Source organism: Amia ocellicauda, chromosome 7, assembly GCF_036373705.1.
Source record: "Amia ocellicauda isolate fAmiCal2 chromosome 7, fAmiCal2.hap1, whole genome shotgun sequence".
Lineage (NCBI taxonomy): Eukaryota > Metazoa > Chordata > Actinopteri > Amiiformes > Amiidae > Amia > Amia ocellicauda.
Genome location: NC_089856.1, coordinates 16,678,225 through 16,697,972, shown reverse-complemented (window position 1 = coordinate 16,697,972; position 19,748 = coordinate 16,678,225). Strand labels below are relative to the sequence as shown.

The 19,748-nt window shown below is 44.0% G+C and overlaps 1 protein-coding gene across 1 annotated transcript in view; it reads left to right on the top strand.

The window, feature by feature from the left end:
• The window catches only part of kcnc3a (potassium voltage-gated channel, Shaw-related subfamily, member 3a), a 49,306-nt gene that overhangs the window by 12,232 nt on the left and 17,326 nt on the right, over positions 1-19,748 (top strand). The window contains exons 2-3 of the mRNA XM_066708760.1: positions 5,271-6,288; positions 7,896-8,123. Of these exons, the coding sequence (XP_066564857.1) occupies positions 5,271-6,288; positions 7,896-8,123 (1,246 nt within the window). The remainder of the gene's footprint in view (positions 1-5,270; positions 6,289-7,895; positions 8,124-19,748) is intronic.

The following is a 19,748-nucleotide window of genomic DNA, read 5'->3' as shown; positions in this document are numbered from 1 at the left end:
TGGCGTAAGCTAAAGACACTTAAAATTGTTGCATGCGTATGGCAACATTCCTCAACCTGTCAACCAGAAAACAACACAGTATGCATATACTTCGAATAACAATTCCTTAATTACATTGTTTTTATGAACCTGGTGTCCTGGTATTGGGATAATGCTCCCTGATAGACATTTTCTCAATATAAAGTGCAAGTAAGTTATTAATAAATAAAAATAGAGCCTCTGTAGCTAAATGAAAACATAAGTATATGTAGCCAAATGCTGTTTACTTTAGCTCTCAATACAAAAAGACATGATTTAATGAATAAATGAATTGAACAGCAGCACAATCAACGAATGATACCTAAAATAATAGTGCCTTTTTGTTCTAGCTAACCTTGCTATCCTGTGCATAGCTGCAAGAAGGCATCACACATGTTAATTTTGTTTCCAACACTCAGACATGAGATTGGAAAGTCAGAAGGTCTGAAGAGGAGTGCCAAAGGCACTAGACCAGGGGTATGGGGGCTGCCAAGGCCCCCTTTGGGGTCCATGGGCAAAGCCCTGGTGGGGGTTCCAAGGGGGCTTTGCCAGGCATTTCTGGCTATTTCATGAGTGTATCTGGCACTAAAATTATATACAATAAGCAGTGAACTTAATACAAAATCAGTCCCAGAGCTTCATTCTGCGGTTGGTGCTTTTATTTTCAGTATTTGTAATATTCCTTTTACACAAGTAATTACGGTACATTCCATGTTCAGTATTCTAATGTTCCATGTGTAATTGCGGTATATTAGGTTTCCTAGGATCTTGCGCAGTGTTTTTGAGGGCGAGACAGAGCGGACACTGTGTTGAGAACGAGTAATATGTGGTGTAAATAAATTGTGTTAAACTATAGTGATCTCTTGTCGATTTAACAAGTGCTTGTAATGAAATAATTTCTCATCTATCTAATAACTTGTTAACAGTTAATATAAGTGTTTACTCGAATTGTCACCATGGTTTCGAGTAGAGATAGTTCTGCTTCAACATGCGTCTCGATTTATGTGGTATCGACTCATGTCGCCGGTCTTGGAACCAAATTAGGACGTAACTTCGGGGGAGGACTGTTAGAGAAATCCACTCTCTGCATTGCTGTGACTGTACCTATGGCGCTCTTCACATACCGGTCCACACACACACACACACACACACATACATAAACATGATATATTCTCGGTCCTCATCGACTCCCCCTTCCTAATTTTTTAATCAGTTGGCAAATGTACTGCAAGTGATTAAGTGCTTTATAATGTATAAACACTGAGATGCTTTATTTCACGTGTAACGAATATACATTCAGCAAAGACTATTAATACTGGACTTGCATCCCAGCGCCGCAGCTCTGCATCCGGGCGTCCTGCTCGCAGGAGCCAATTGAGCGATAATGTGTGGGACAGGAGGCGGGATCTTGCCTCCCAGCCTGGGAGAGTGATGTGTGAAATTGTCAATCTTCCATATTTCGAGCCTGGATTGGTTCTGCTCAATGTTTTAATCAATCGGGTTAATAACCGCAAGTGTGCAGAACGTCAGCCCTATTTTTGTGTAATTTGGTGTTACAATGCGTACCAGCTTGCTTTGATATCAAAATGCGTACATGGTACGCAAAATGTGTACAGGTTGGCAGGTCAGCTTTTTGTTTAAAATCATCAGTGTTTCTTCTGTCAGTGTGGTGTGTTTAGACCCAACTACACTTCACCTTTTGGCAGCTCTCAGTGAAACCAGAGACTACATTTCCCAGGATGCACCAGTGAACAAATGAGTGGCAAGTGGAGCAAAACAGTGCTGGAAAATGTAGGATTGACTCAAGCTAGAGAAACTGACGTATTGTAACACTGAGTTGCTGACTGACTGCTACAGTGTTGGATGTTGAATAAGTGTAACGGTTAAAACTCTAATGCAATACAGGGAGAGAGAAGGAGATGGAAAAGGGAGAGGTGAGATTGAGAGAGTGTCTAGTGTCTGCAGATTATTTCCCCTTTTTTTCATGGAGTTGCTGCAGAGAGTCATAACCACTCTTTCCTCCTAGAGGGCAGTGTTTGTCCTTCTCTCTCTCTCTCTCTCTCTCTCTCTCTCTCTCTCTCTCTCTCTCTCTCTCTCTGTCCATCTCTCTCTTCTCTCCCTCTCCCTCCCTTCCTCTGTCACTATCTCCCTCCCCTCTCCCTTCTCCCTCCCCTCTACCTTTCTCCCTCTCTCCATCCCTCCCCCTCTCTCCCCCTCCCTCTCTCTCACACACACAGTAATGCACCAAGCTCATTGCAGCATCAGACGCTGCATTACACTGGGGCTGTTTGTTCACTGCAGTGGCTTCAGCTATTGGAACTACATATCCCATGATGCAACGGGGGCAGCACAGCCACCCAAGGCCACTGTATGAACACAGTGCAGCCTCATGGGAAATGTAGTTTGCATCTCCTGCTGTCAGTGCATCAAAGGAATTATTTGTACAACACTGCTTACAATGTTGGGGGAGAGGCATAGAACTACAGATCCCATGATGCAGCAGGGCACCACAGTCTCTCGTGGTGACAGTTCTAATTGCAGTGTGGCCTTATGGGAAATGTATTTCAATTGCAGTAGATTAGGGCTGTTACAGTAGGGGGCTGTAGTAATACAGTACAATAGTCAGTCCAGCCAGTAAGTGTGTCTGTTCACACACTCTCTCTCTCTCTCTCTCTCTCTCTCTCTCTCTCTCTCTCTCTCTCTCTCTCTCTCTCTCTCTCCAGTTTATTGTACTTTAGTGTCAGTCAGTGTATTAATTGCCATTATTTTTAAAACAGTTTTTAACAAGTTTTTAAATAAAACGTATTGACACACTGACTGACTGACTGACTGACTGACTGACTGACACACTGACTGACACTGACTTACTGACACACTTACTGATGGACCAATAGACTGCACTCTATTTGAAAGAGGGTGTAAAAAGTGAGATTTAGAGAGAGAAAGAGGAGAGAGGTAGAAATAGTTAAATTCTCTACTGCGGTATATTCAGAAATAGGTCACTAGCGGACTAGAGATAAATGTGTTTGGGAAATTGAATATAGGGAGAAAGAGAGAGAGAGAGGTATAGTGTATACATACAATGTCTGTCTACAGTATTTATCTACTACCGCTGTGTGGACTATAGTATACTATAGGACCCAGACTGACTAACACACTGACTGACTGACTGACTGACTGATACACTTACTAACTGACTGACTGACCAACTGACACACAAACATACTAACTGACTTTAGCAGTGCATTATCGCTGTCTTAGAGATAGAGAGAGACTCTTATTGGCTTCTCTCCTATCTTCCCCCTGCAGTCCCCCCTTTCTCTCCCTCTCCTCACCCGCCTTCTCTGGTAAGTGCTTTGTTTGCAGTAGTATGTTTCCCATTTACCCCTCCCTCCATCTCCTGCACCACAATCTCTCTCTCTCTCTCTCTCTCTCTCTCTCTCTCTCTCTCTCTCTCTCTCTTTCTGTGCTATGTCCTCCCTTACTGCTTCTCTCTCTTGCTCCCCCTCTCTCCCTGGGGACCTGATCAGGCACTTTTGTGGACGACCGCAATCTTGCATCCCATTTGTTTCAGGACCCCTGACAGACAGAGGCAGATTGTGTAGCTGTTTTGTTTTCTCCGATGTCATCAAACCCACCCCCCACCCCCCCGCCGTCTTCTCTCTTGCAATGCAGTGCAAATATACTTTAGTGTCCAGTCAATCAGTGTTTCTTACCTGTAATACATCTCTTTCTCTTTCTCTCTCTTTCCTCCTTTATGATTCAACTGCTGCCAACATAATGTAATACAATATCCTACTACATCTCTCACTCTCTCTCTGTCACTGTAACATTCAGTCATTCATACACTCTCACTGTCATACTCTCCATTGTTTATAACTGTCTGTGAGGTTCACTCAGTCCGCATTCAGGGGACCTACAATTCCCATGCTGCTCTAGGGCACGGTATCCTACTTCAAACATTGGAACAGAACTGCAAGGCCTCATGGGACATGTAGTAACAAAACAATAAAAAACAAGTAAGCCAATTCCATCACTGCAGTGCAGTAGATTACCAATCAGAGTGCAATGCTGTAGTACAGTACATGGAGTCTGTGTGTCTGTGGCAACTACAATCCCCATAATGTACTAGGGCAACAAACCCTACTGCTGACCCTGGGACATGCAGTGAACTTCTCAATGTCCTTAAACCTGCTGTTGGCTTTAATGTTAATTATATAGTATTGTATATGGGTCTCAGTCAGTGTGTCAGTCAGTCAGTCAGTCAGTCAGTCACTGAGTCTGTCAATATCTCTATCTCTCACTCCACCTCTCTGTCTAGTTAGCAAGCCCTTAAATTATACTATATATACACTGATCAGCCATAACATTATGACCACTGACAGGTGAAGTGAATAACACTGATAATCTCTTTATCATGGCACCTGTCAGTGGGTGGAATATATTAGGCAGCAAGTGAACATTTTGTCCTCAAAGTTGATGTGTTAGAAGCAGGAAAAATGGGCAAGCGTAAGGCTCTGAATGACTTTGACAAGGGCCAAATTGTGATGGCTAGACTACTGGGTCAGAGCATCTCCAAAACTGCAGCTCTTGTGGGGTGTTCCCAGTCTGCAGTGGTCAGTATCTATCAAAAGTGGTCCAAGGAAGGAAAAGGGGTGAACCGGCGACAGGGTCATGGGCGGCCAAGGCTCATTGATGCACGTGGGGAGCTGGCCCGTGTGGTCCGATCCAACAGACGAATTCAGCTCAAATTGCTGAAAAAGTTAATGCTGGTTCTGAAAGAATGGTGTCATGGGGCTGCATAGCCGCAGACCAGTCAGGGTGCCCATGCTGACCCCTGTCCATGCGCCTACAATGGCACGTGAGCATCAGAACTGGACCACGGAGCAATGGAAGAAGGTGGCCTGGTCTGATGAATCACGAGTTCAAGGTGCTGACTTGGCCTCCAAATTCCCCAGATCCCAATCAAGCATCTGTGGGATGTGCTGGACAAACAAGTCCGATCCATGGAGGCCCCACCTTGCAACTTACAGGACTTAAAGGATCTGCTGCTCACGTCTTGGTGCCAGATACCACAGAACACCTTCAGAAGTCTAGTAGAGTCCATGCCTCGATGCGTCAGGGCTGTTTTGGTGGAAAAGGGGGACCTACACAATATTAGGCAGGTGGTCATAATGCTATGGCTGATCGGTGTATATTCCAATTATACTAACTCTTTCTCTCTCTCTCTCTCTCTCTCTCCCCTCCTGCAGTACGTGGCATTTGGCTCGCTCTTCTTCATCCTTATCTCCATCACCACCTTCTGCCTGGAGACGCACCAGGCCTTCAACACCATCGTTAACCGCACAGAGAACGTCACCGTGGGCAACGTGACCCGTGAGGAGGTGGTCTTTGAGGTGCTGACTGACACCTGGTTGACTTATGTGGAGGGCATGTGCGTCATCTGGTTCACCATTGAGTTCCTGCTGCGCATCACCTTCTGCCCCAACAAGACGGATTTCATCAAGAGCTCCCTGAACATCATCGACTTTGTGGCTATCCTGCCCTTCTACCTGGAGGTGGGCCTAAGTGGGCTCTCCTCTAAGGCCGCCAAGGACGTTCTGGGCTTCCTGCGCGTGGTGCGCTTCGTCCGTATCCTGCGTATCTTCAAGCTGACCCGCCATTTCGTGGGCCTGCGGGTGCTGGGCCACACCCTGAGGGCCAGCACCAATGAGTTCCTACTGCTGATCATCTTCCTGGCGCTGGGCGTGCTCATCTTCGCTACCATGATCTACTACGCTGAGCGCATCGGCGCCGACCCAGGTGACCCCACCGCTGCGAACCACACCAACTTCAAGAACATCCCCATCGGGTTCTGGTGGGCTGTGGTCACCATGACCACGCTGGGCTATGGTGACATGTACCCCGTCACCTGGTCGGGCATGCTGGTGGGTGCGCTCTGTGCCCTGGCCGGCGTACTGACCATCGCCATGCCTGTGCCCGTCATCGTGAACAACTTTGGCATGTACTACTCGCTGGCTATGGCCAAGCAGAAGCTACCCAAGAAGAAGAATAAACACATTCCACGGGCCCCCCAGCCCGGCTCCCCCAACTACTGCAAGCCTGATGCCCTGGCCGCTGCCACCGCCTCCCCCCACAGGATTCTGGGGAACGTGCTCGGAGGAGGAGGAGGGGGAGGAGGAATGGGCGGCATCCTGGGAGGAGGAGGAGGGGGAGGAGGGGGAGACTGTCCTCTTGCTCAGGAAGAGATCATTGAGATCAACCGAGCAGGTAAGAGAGAGATAGACAGAGGATGAGGGAGAGAGGGGGGCTGCATGGGTGTTGCTGATCTTACTTTAATTTAAACTATATTTTTGGGATCTGCTACACAGTCAATTCACAGGCTGTCATCCGAGGGTCTGGGGCAGAGTCTCTTTAAAAACTGTCAGTTCACAGCCTGTTATCAGGGGGTCTGGGGTGGCTGTCTCTTTAAACACTGTCAGTTCACAGGCTGTCTCCTCCCTGTCCTTAATGCAATTTCTTCAGGAGGTTGATGGTTGAGTGGAGAGATCAGTTCCAATCTGACTCTGCTCTGCATATCTGCTTTTGTCTCTCCTGACTGTCCAGTTCTCATTTGATTGGTTTATTATTATTTTCATCTCCCCATTTTCTCTCCTGTTCAGCCAAAGATAGAGCTTACAAAGGACCCTTGATCTTTCATAAGTGTGCACATCTCTCCATCCCTCCATCTCTCCCTCTCTCTATCCCTCCAGTTTAAAGGTTGTTTCTGAGAGGAGAGTCACATTGAATCCAACATCTGGGAACAAGCCTGTGGCACTCTCTCTGCTCTCTCTCTCTCTCTCTCTCTCTCTCTCTCTCTCTCTCTCTCCCCCTTTCTCTCTCTCTCTCTCTCTCTCTCTCCCTTTCTCTCTCTCGCTCCCTTTCTGCTTTCTCTCTCTCCCTTTCTTTCTCCCCCTTTCTCTCTTTTTCTCTCTCTCCCCCTCTCCCTCTATTTCACTTGCTTGGTCTAATTTGCTCAATCTCTCCCGACTTCCCTGTCTTTAGTCCCATGCTTATGTTTATGTTAGTTTATTTTGAGACATTTTAAATAATTATTCTGTGTGCATTGCTCCATGTTGGTTTTCCTGTTGCTGTTAATTACTGGCTGATTGGCCTCAATGCGGTCAGTGCTAATGAGCTTCCCTTGCCCAATAAACCTGCGCAAATCTGATGGGGTTAATGCAAGAGAAAAAAATCTGGGGACAATGGAGTAACATAGTCAGTGTATGTCAGACAGTTTTTTATTTAAACACTCAAACTCTATAGACTATATGACTATAGAGAGGGAGGGGGAGAAAGAGAGCTCACAGAAAGAGCGGACACACTGACTGTCTGGGATGGTTGTTGAGGAAGGATGATGCTGAGACAAAACTTTCTGCAGTGAGGGCTGCTGGGAGAGTGGTAGTGATGGGGCAATGGGCATCTGCAGTTCTCTACTGATTGGAGGAAATCAGAATCAATGAGAGTATCCTGTTGCGTCGTGGAGCCAATTGCAGCAGTTCCCAGTCTGCTTGGCCTTCCTACTCACCCTCCTAGACTCCCGCCCCCTGCTCATTAGCTTATTTCACCTTGTGGGTGTGGGGTTCTGATGGTCAATCTCCTATTGTACTGGACAATACTATACTGTATTGCACTAGTATACTATACCACTGTGCTACATTTGATTACTGTAATGTGCTACTTTACACTGCTATATTTTACTCTAGTACTGCACTATACTGATCTGTCATGAACTATACATCACTCTCTCTCCCTCTCCTGCCCCCTTACCCTCCTCTTCTGCTCTCCCTCTCCCCCTCTCTTCCCTCTCCTGCTCCCCCCTCTTTCCTCTCCCCCAGACTCGAAGCAGAATGGGGATGCAGCCAGTGCCGCCCTGGCCAATGAGGACTGTCCAACTATTGACCAGGCACTGTCCCCAGAGGAGAAGTCTCCGGCTGGGGGAGGAGGGGGAGGAGGAGGAGGGGGAGGAGGGGGAGGGGGAGGGAGAGAGAGATACCAGCATGACCGCGCTTGCTTCCTACTCAGCACAGGGGAGTTCCGCGGCACCGATGGCAATGTTCGCAAAGGTACGTTGGGCTGACATTGTTTTGGGGTCGGGGGGCGAGTTTCAGTTAACAGTGGTGGGAAACAGAGGGAGGGATAGAGGTAGGGAGAAAGAGAGAGGGACAGAGGGAGAGGAGGGAGAGAAAGGATGAGACGATTACAGAGACAGAAAGACTGAGGAAGAAACACAAACATGGGGGAGAGGAGAGAGGGAGAGGGAAAGAGAAAGAGAGGGACAGAGTGTGAGAGAGGGACAGATTGAGAGAGAGAGAGACAGTGAAATAGAGAAGTACAGAGTGAGAGAGGGACAGAAAGAGCGTGTCACAGAGAGACGCACAGAGAGAAAGTGACGCACAGAGTGAGAGAAAGACAGGTAGTCACAGAGAGAGACAGAGAGACACAAATACAGAGACAAGAAAAGATGGAGAGAGAGAGGGAAACAATGAGGGAGAGACAGAGAGAAATATAATGATTGATCATAATTATGGTAAATTCATCAAGAATTAATTAGGGACACGTTTGGTGCAATGTTGAATAAACGTTGTCAGGATGTTGGCCACCTGACGCATGCTGGTGTGGTTTAATGAGACACAGGCAGCCACACCCAGGGAATGAGGGCAGTGTTGATAGGACGTTGGCTGGCTGATGGCAGCTGATATGTACACACTGATGTTTACTGATATACATGGACCATTGGCACAGTGTTGGTCAAACTTTGGCAAACACTTCTCTGTATATTCATACACACTGAGATACACACACACACAGACACACACACACAAAGAGACACATACACACACAGACACAGACACACACAGACACAGATTGATCTCTAGATACTGATTGATACTAATTTCGATTACTAACTCTAAATTATATTAATGGATATTGAACCAGACAGTCTGCGTCAACCTGCATTATACATTATTATTATTATTATTATTATTATTATTATTATTATTATTATTATTATTATTATTATTGTTATTGTTATTGTCATTATTATCGTCATGTATATTATTATTTTAATTTCCATTATTTTTTTATGATTATTTTATTATTATTATTATTATTATTATTATTATTATTATTATGATTATCATCATCATGATTCTTTGTCATGCTCATTAATCTATCATGTTCATTTCATCCCTCTATCCTCCCTCCACCCCTCCCTTCTTTCTTCCCAAGCCTTCCCCTCAGCTCTCCTCCTCTCCCTCCCTCTCTCTGCGCAATCGCTCCCTGTCTGCCCCTGCTGTCATGCAACTGTGGTGCCCCTCAGAGTGCCCTGCAGAGCCACGGGCAAGTACAGTAAGGTCACACAATAGTGTAGTGCAAGCAGACTAGGCCAGAACAACAATCCCCATGTTGCACAATGACTGGCTGGCTCCACCCCCAGACTTGGCTACGAGTGCGCATAGGAAATGTGGTTCATTGTGGTGCAAATGTTAGCTGCATCAAGTCACTTTGACAGTATATGGGAAAGGCGCAGTGTTGGTGGGAGGGCTGAGGCTGGAACTAAAATTCCCATGTTGCACTGAGGGGTAGACTAATTCTGATTGGAGCCCAGCTCCAAGTGCTCATGGGAAGTGTAGTTCTCAAATGGAATGAAACAGCACTGTACTCCCAAATACATTGCCAGAGTACAGGATAGGCAGAATGTTGGAGTGGGGAGGCCTGGAACTACAATTCCCATACTGTATTCGGGGCAGGGCATGCCAGTATTGAACTAAGCAAGGCTGCAAATGCTCCAGGGAAACTTAGTTTTCTGTGGTTCAAATTTGAGTTGCATCAAGTCCTCAGATTGCCAGTGTATGGGATAGGCATAGTGTTGGGGGTGCTGAGTCTACAATTCCCATGCTGCACTGGGGCAGGAGGGCAGGCCTGGCTTCTGTGGGTTTACAATAGTTCTCAGTGTCCCAGGTTGATTTCCAATCCCATTTTTTATAATAATATATATATATATATATATATATATATATATATATATATATATATATATATATATATATATATATATTATTATTATACGCATTATTATTATAAAATATAAATTATAAAATAATTAAATTTAACACATTTGAATGGGTTGTCCTCTAACAAGACAAAAGCTGAGTACAGCTATTAAAGATTATATACATATTATAATTCATTTTACTTCCCTTTCCCTATTTTATGTCCCTTTCACCAGGAGCACCCCACTGATTTAATCAGCAAGCACCACACAGGTGACAGGGGACGCTCTGTGTGTGTGTGTGTGTGTGGGGGGGGGGACGAGCTGTCACTGCCCTGCTGCACCTGAGAGTGAAGGAGGGACTAAATAAATATATAATTGAACTAAACAAAACACTAAATATGGGTATTAGCGGCAGGTCATAACGGAGCTCTTCAAAATGCTGCATTTAGCTGTAATGGTTTTATTTTCTGTTTCCTGTTTCTTGGCACCAAATAGATGAGTTAATCTGAAGTAAAATTGCCCAAGTAAGCTGGAAGCATATTAATCAAATGTTGATTAATGTTAATTGTGTGTTGATTGCGACTAAGTGCAGCTGAATATACATGCAGTACTGTGCAAAAGTAATTAATTTCACTTTTACAATTGGTATGCGTAAGGAATCTAAAACTTTGTGTTAGATGCAAGAACCCCCTTCACAGAGTCTGATTCCAGTAAGAAGTAAGACAGCAGTGTGGATTGAGATGTGTTTTTACTGTATCTGCCTTCCCACCCCACTGGAGCTCTGGAGCATCCGCAACTCCAGACTAGCATTAAGCTTCTGGGCCAAAAGACCCCCAGCTGTGTACCCCCACCTCCCACACCCTTCAGTCTGAGCCCAGCAGCCTCTGTTCTGGTTCTGGATGGACAGTGGCCCTGGAGACTCCTTCTGGCTCTCTGATGCTGAGAGAAGGTTCCCTCTATGCACTTCCTCTGGCCCAATCTGTTACTCCAAGTACTTAAAGAAATTAGGGAAATTATTTATAGGCCGCTAACTAAAATATTCCAAAAGACACTTAGAACAGGGGATGTGCCAACTGACTGGAAAACAGTAAATGATATACCAATCCACAAGAAGAGGAACAAAACTGAGCCAGGAAATTACAGACCAATCAGTCTCACCTGCATCACCTGTAAAATGTTGGAGAAAATTATTAGACAGAAAATAGAGGAGAATCTTAATGAAATCCATATTCTTGGAGATAGTCAACATGGGCTTAGACGAGGCAGATCATATCTTCCTACTTTATTGGAATTTTTCGAACACTCAACTGCAGCTGTGGATCATGTGAAAGCATATGATATGATATACTTATATTTTCAAAAAGCTTTTGATAAGGTTCCACACCAAAGACTGATCCTCAAATTGGAAGCTGTAGGCATTCAGGATAATGTAAGTAGATAGACTATGAACTGGTTGATGTATAGGAAACAGAGGGTGTCAATTAGAGGAGTTGCTTCTAACTGGAGTGAGGTTGTTAGTGGAGTTCCACAGGGATCAGTACTAGGGCCTTTGCTTTTTCTAATCTGTATTAATGATCTGGACTCTGGGATAGTTAGCAAACTTGTCAAATTTGCAGATGATACTAAAATAGGTGGCTCAGCAGATACAATCTCAGCAGCACAGGCTTTCAAAGGGACTTATAATATAATATTCAGTTGTGGGCTGACACCTGGCAGACAAGTGCAAGGTAATACATGCAGGTAACAAAAATGTCCACTATAATTACACTATGGGAGGAATAGAACTAGATGAAGTAATGCATGAGAAAGACTTAAGAGTCTATGTGGACTCCTCACTTTCTCTATCCAAACAATGTGGGGAAGCAATAAAAAAGGCAAACAGGATGTTAGGGTATATTGTCAAAAGTGTAGAATTTAAAACAAGGGAAGTAATGTTAAGACTGTACAATGCGCTAGTTAGACTTCATCTGGAATACTGTGTACAGTGTACGATATCGCTGCTCTAGAGGCAGTTCAGAGGAGAGCAACCAGACTTATTCCAGGTCTGAAGGGAATGTCCTAATCGGAGAGACTAAGGGAACTGAACCTTTTCACCCTGGAACAGAGGAGACTACATGGGGACTTGATTCAAGTCTTCAAAATCATGAAAGGCATCGACCACATCAAACCAGAGGAGCTTTTCCAGCAGGGACACAAGCACCCGGGGACACAAATGGAAATTGGGCTTCAAAGTATTCAAAACGGAAAACAGGAGATAATACTTCACACAGAGAGTAGTCACAATCTGGAACAAACTCCCCAGCAATGTAGTAGAAGCTGAAAATTTGGGAACATTTTAAGTCAGAATGGATAGGATCCTTGGATCACTCAGTTATTAATGGACACCAAACGAGCATAATGGGTCAAATGGCCTCTCGATTGTACATTTTCTTATGTTCTTATGTTCCAATAGAAGACAACACGAGTAGAGTAACAAAGGAGTAAATTGGTAATGCCCTTCACATTCACATACTTTAAGTCCTGAGGGTGTCTAAGACTGCTGCCCATCACTTTGCACCCCTTTAACAAGCAAGGACATCTCTGTGCAGTGCAGTTCGGTTCAGTTCGACTGGAGCTATATGTGAAGCCTCTGATAGTGATGTCATCGCATCAGTGGATCAAGCTAAATGGGTCGAGACCACGGGAAAGGCGGGGCTGGGTTCATTTCGAAGCGAACCTGGTATGTTTGCGACTGTGCTCCGCCAATTAGTGAAAGCAAACGCATTCTGGTTCCCTTGGAAATAGACAGCTACACACAGCATACTGCACCGTGGAGGAGACAGATTCAGGAATGGACCGACCTGGCTGCTTCGTAAAGCCCTGCAGACTACTCCTCGACTATGCAGTACAATGAACTGATGGCAATACTCTCTCGGTGTGTCTTGTTGCACTGTGGTTATACACTGAAGTACCAAATCAAGGAGAGGAAGGGCAGGATCACAGTACAATTTTCTCCCCCAATTTTTTGAAATATATTTTTAAAGGCAGAACCTCCGCTCCAGTATGAGTCACATTGGCTGATTAATCCACTGGGAACGGAACTCTGTGTGACCCGACTGCATGTGGATGGATCTCTCATTTTCTAGTTTAATAATAATATTTAAAAAAAAACAGAAGACATTCCAATCAGACGCAATTCTGAAGAGTAATAATTGAAGGATACGCTTGCCATGCGAATGGTAGTCAGTGGGGTTACCAGCAGCCAATCATCGATGAGGTTTGTGGGTCTCCCTCACCCAGTCCAATCAGGCATAGATCAAGCAATTGGCTGTGAATTTATGTGTCACCCACAGCCTGCCCAACACTGCAGCTTAAGACCTTTGCCAGCACTGCATAATGCACTGATTAGATTGTAAAAATAAGATTATAAATGGGACAGGGAGTCAGTCCTGGGATGTCATGTAAGCTGGGAGCTCCACCCCCAGGCTCGACTGCAAGTGCTCATGTGAAATGTAGTTCACAGAAGTGTAAATGTGAGCTGCATCAAGTCCTCACATCGCCAGTATATGGGACAGGCTGAGTGTTGAGGAGGTTGAGGAGGACAGGAAATATGATTCCATGCAGCACTGGTCCAGGGCAGTACTGAACACAGTACAACTGCAAGTGCTGCTGGGAAATGCAGTTATCTTCTGTTGAACTTAGTTGTGTACTATACTCCTATACTCATCAGCAATGTAAAGGATAGGAAGTGTGCTGGATGGGGGCTTGGATCTACAATTCCCATGCTGTACTGGGACAGGGCACAACTAGATCTGATCCAAGCACAGCTGCAAAGTGCTCATGGGAAATGTAGTGACTATCATGCCATCATAAAAACTCATTCATCAGCATCACTGCTATGTACTTCTCTCTCTCTCTCTCTCTCTCTCTCCCTCCCTCACTTCTATTACATTCAATTAAAAAAGCTATATTGGCATGACTAATTGACATCAGGGTTGCCAAAGCATCAACCTCTTTCCTCTCTATCTCTCTGTCTCTCTCCTTGCTTTCTAGCCATTCCTCACTGTGTTTCACGTGCAACCCTTTGCGCACACACTCTCTCTCCTGTCATTTTCTATCTTTTCTTCTTTCTGCGCTCATTGCCTTATTGCTCATTGCATTTTCTCTTTCTCTACCTCTCTGCTCCCATTCCTCCTTTCTTCTCTCCTCCATCTCTGTGCTTGCTTGGTATCCCTCTCTCCAACCTGCTTTTCCATCTCCATACTTGCTCTCCCTCTCCCTCCCCCTCTTTCCATCCCTCCCACTCTCCACCCCTCCCAACCATCCCCCTCTTCCTCCACTTTCCCCCTCTTCCTCTTCCTCCCCCCTCTACCCCTCTACCCCTCTCCCTCCACCCCACCCAGACGCAGCCACTGCCTGCCCAGTCTCCCCCCCGAGTGAGGAATGGCACAAGCCGGAGGGGGCTCTGTTACAACAGGACCTCAATGCAAACTCCGCCTCCTCCTGGATCAAACCATAGCACAGAGAGGTAACACCACACTCACTCACTCACTCACACTACAGTTCACACACTCACTCACCTTAATGGACTGACTGATACACTGACTGACTGACACACTGACTATCTGATACATTCAGCTGACACATTCACTGGGTGACTGACTGACAACACATACAGCTAGATATAAACACTCACACACAGTGATATATAGCTATAAACACTTAAGCACTCTCACTCACACTCTAACACACACTCACACCAAAACAGATATATATTGATATAAACACATACGCACTCACAATCATACACACACACTCAAACACACAGATATATAGATGTAAGCACATACGCACTCACACGCACACACACACACATTCACACATACACTCTGTTGTGTTGTGTTGTGCGCAGGTGTGTCTGTCTGTAGCAGTAGCAGGTCTCTGACTCCTTGTCTCTTGCGCAGTGTAATGGGTTTGACAGTGATTGAATACAAAATCATCTGAATGTGCTGAGAGAGAACAGTGTGTATATAAACACCTGTATATAGGTGTGTGTGTGTCTCTGTGGGGGTGTATGTGTTAACATCTATATATCTATATATATATATATATATATATATATATATATATATATATATATATGTATCTGTGTGTGTGTTTATATCTGCCTAGATCTGTGTGTGGAGGGGGATGGGGAGGGAGGTCTGTGTGTGTGTGTCTATATCAGTGTTGTCTATATCAATGTGTGTGTTGTCTATATCAGTGTGTGTGTGTGTGTCTCTGTGTCTATATAAATGTTTGTCAGCGTCTGTGTGTGTGACTTTGTAGAGTATATTGCACTCTTTCTCCTTCTCTCCCTCCCCCCTTCTATTCCTCCCTATCCCCCCTCTCTCTTTCCCTCCTTCCCACTGCTATCAGTGGAAGAGAGCATTAATGGGATTTTTCAAAAGCAAAAATATATATAAATACAATATTTTTGTGAAAACGAAGGAAGAACACAAGAAACAACAAATTACCTAAAGTTAAAATGGCAAGTCACACTCTGATCCCATGATGCACTGCTGTGTTTATTATTATTTATTTATTTATTTTATGTATTATTATTATTGCTGTTTGTGCTGTTCGAGTTTCCTCTGTGTGTAAAAGTGTGTGTATACATTTGTTTTTTCTAAGGGAGTCTGAGGTGGCTGTCTCTTGAAACACTTTATTTAGAGTGTGTGAGAACTACAGTTCATGCTCCAGTCCTCTGAAGCCAGGGGTCATGACTCTGGGAGAGGGGTGTGGGAATTATGTGAAATGTAGTTTGTAGGTGTGTGTCTGTGTGTGTGTTTTGTTTACCTTATTACTGAGCACACCTACAGAGTATGGGAAGTGTTCTGATCAATAGAAATTTATTGGTCAAAGCTACAGTGTCAATCAGTCACACAGTCTATATCATTCCACATGCCTCTCTCTTTCTCCCTCTCTCTCTCTCTCTCATATATATATATATATATATATATATATATATATATATAGCTTATGTATACATTGATACTCACTGTTTGCATGATTATGTCCATTTGTCTGGAATACCACTGTTTATATGGAGGGAGAGAGAGAGAAATGGGAGGGACTGTGTGTGTGTGTGTGTGTGTGTCAGTCAGTGTGTGCATGTCAGTCAGTGTGAGAGTGTGAGTGTGAAAAAGTGAGAGAGTGAGGGTCCCTCTCCTGCTCTGTGACATGGCCAGAATAGGGCCTTTGCACATAAGCCTCCACAGTCCACTCCTGCCATCTATCAGTGTCTGCCCTCTTGGTAGGGGCTGAGGGGAGCTGATGACAGTGTGTGTGTGTGTGTGTCTGTCTGTCTGTCAATGGAATCTACACTGTGTTGTATTCTGTCTGCATGACAATACAACTGTTCATATACCAAATGCAATCTCTCTCTATCTGTCTATTCTACCTATCTATCTGTCTATGTGTTTATCAGTGTCTATAGATCAGTGAATCTCTGTCTGTGTCTCTCTAGGTAATAATGTATCTATCTGTATCTTTCTGTGTGTTGCTGAGTCTTTCTCTTGTCTCTCGCTCTGTCTCTGTCTCTCTCTCTCTCTCTCTCTCTCTCACTCTCTCTTATATATATATATATATATATATATATATATATATATATATAATATCTTCAGTGTCTCCTTGTGTCTCTGTCTCTGTCTCTCTGTGCTGTGGGTATACTGCTATTCTCTTCCTGTCACTCCCACAGCAACAGACTGTCATTCCAACTACTTCCTGGCCAGCACTTTGCCAAATTCTAACTGGGGGGTTCTGTTGTGCAGCATCGCCATCTAGTGGACACATTATGTATTCCTGATTATATATCTTTACAATAAAGTTATCCAATGTTATAAACAGTGAGATACAGTACAATACAGTACATTAAATTATTATACAGTACAATGTAATACAATATAGTACAGTAGTAGTAGTAGTAGTAATAATAATAATAATAATAATAATACACTAACTTGGATGCTTGCTACAGTTTGCTTCATCCAACAGTTATTTTTTGGCAAAATATTTATTTAATGTTTGTAGGGGTCTTTGTCTGTGTCCCTGTCTCTCTCTCTTTCTCTCTGTGCCACTGAGTCTCTCAGTATCACTCTCTCTCTCTCTCTCTCTCTCTCTCTCTCTCTCTCTCTCTGTGTCTCTGTGTGTCCATCTGTCTTTCTGTGTGTCTCTCTGTGTCTCTGTGTTCGTCTTCCTGTTTGTCTCTCTCTATCTCTCTGTGTGTCCTTCTCTATCAGTTTATCCATCCATCCATCCATCTTCAAAACCTCTTATCCTGGCAAGGGTTGCAGGTCTATCAGTTTAATTAAATGCAATTCAGTTTTGCTTTATTGGCATGACAACAGTATACTGGTATTGCCAAAGCATATAACATAAATTATTTAAAAAAAACAATATTTCAATTTAAAAAAAAAATATATATATATATATATATATATATATATATACCCCCCCTCACCCTCACACAACCCAAATATAAATTGAACAGGTCCCCTTCCATTGCTCTCTTTCTCTCCCACTTTCTAATTTTTTTTCCCAAGCATGACATTGTAGCCAAAGCTTACCACAAATATTCCAGCCATAGAAATACTGGAAACAATAACAATAATTAAACAAAACAAAACAAAATAAAGAAGCACAATATAAATACATTAATATATATAAATAAAATAAAATAAATATATATATACAAAAAAAAACTATAATGCGTAATACCTATATAACCCCCCCACCTGTCTGTGTGTCCTTCTCTCCTTCTGTGTGTCTCTCTTTGTGTCTCTGTGTGTCCTTGTCTTCTTGTGTCTCTGTTTGTCTCTCTCTGTCTCTTTTTGTGACTCTCTGTTTCTCTGTGTGTCCCTCTGTCTTTCTCTGTGTCTCTGTCTGTTTGTCTCTCTGTGTGCCTGTGTGGCTCACTGTTTCTTTATATATCTCTGTGTTTCTTTCTCTGTCCCTCTCTATCTCTCTGTGTCCCTCTTTCTCTTTGTGTGTGTCTCTCTCGCTCTGTGTCCCTGTGTCTATGTGTGTTTCTCTGTGCCTCTGTGTGTCTCTCTGTGTGTCTCCCTGTGTCTCCCTGTGTCTCTGTCTGTCTCTCTTTGGTTCTATGTGTGTCTCTCTCTGTCTCTGTGTGTCTCCTTGTGTCTCTATACTGTAACTCCCGTCTCTGGAGCCCAGAGGTGCTGCGAGACTGGGGGGGTAAAATTCTCACTGGTAATTGGGAGGGGGGACATGCAGCTCTAGTTCTCTCTGAAGCACTGAGCTCAGCTCCAGTGTGGGATAATTTACAGTCACAGTGCTACTGTGTGCCTCTGTGCTGTGTGTTTTGTTATTGTGTTGTGCTGTTGTCAAATATCGACCAGGGCTTGTGGGTATTCTGTGTCTCCTGGGGCAGCTGAGTTTAGAAATCAGTTCAGCGAGATTTTCAGCAAGTTAGTTTGCAGTCCAGTCCAGAACAGTTTGTAGTCCAGTACAGCCCAGTATAGTACAGTGCAGTATAGCACAGTACAGTACAGTGTAGTGCAGTAAAGTACATTACAAAATATATTGCAGTACAGTACAGAGTAGTTAAATTCCAGTATAATACAGTCCAGTCCTGTGTAATACAGTCTAGTACAATCCTGAGACACCGAATTCTCTGAGCTCCCATGAGTCAATATTTGTGTTTCCTTCCCCTCCTGCGTTCCCTCCCTCATTCCTCCCCTCTCTCTCCCTCTCTTCTCCCTCTCTCTCTCCCTCTCTCTCCCTCGCTCCTGGATAATTCCTCACCTCCCATCGCATTCCAATAGGATATCTGTTTCCTCTCCGCAGTGTCACTAAGGTCTAAGGTGGGTATGTCTCAGTCTCAGCACACAACACAGTGGCCACACTTAGATCCAGTCAAGGTAGTCAGTGTATCAGCCAGTGTGTCAGTGTGTCGCTCAGTGTGTCTGTCTAGTACTGGCTCTCAGAAATTAGTTTTGAATAGCAGGCAGTCTGATAAAGACAATATACTCAATATCATGATCATATATTCAGAATAAAATGGATCAGATCAACTGTTAAGGATAATTAATGAATAATTATTAGCTACTTGTTTTCCTCCACTGGGGTCAGGGCAACTTGGCCGTCCCTTTGGTCACCAACATCCTTCCTTGAGTTGGCCTGAGTCACACTGATGTAATTTCACTGTCTGGCTCTTCTTCTTCTTCTTCTTCTTCTTCTTCTTCTTCTTAGTAGTAGTAGTAGTAGTAGTAGTAGTAGTAGTAGTAGTAGTAGTAGTAGTAGTAGTAGTAGTAGTAGTTGTTGTTGTTGTAGTAGTAGCAGTAGTAGTTGTAGTTGTAGCAGTAATAGCAGGAGTAGTATTGGCTGAACCAAATTCCCACTGTCCCTACCCTCTAGCACAATCTCACAGTAGGAGACAGGCTCAGTGTATTATTATTATTATTATTATCATTATCATTATTATTATTAATAATAATAATAATGATCATATTTAAAGTTACATTCTTCCTATCCGGAAAAACAAGACGGTGTGTAATTGAAACAGCTCCCGTTTTGCATGGCGGCCTGAGCTCATGGGGGTGAACAGCACAGCGAGCGCTTTCAATTCTGCTGCTATGGATGTAAGGTGATATCCACAATGCAAGTGCATTGCAAGCATATATTAAACTGTGGAGAGCTCCTAGACACGTTA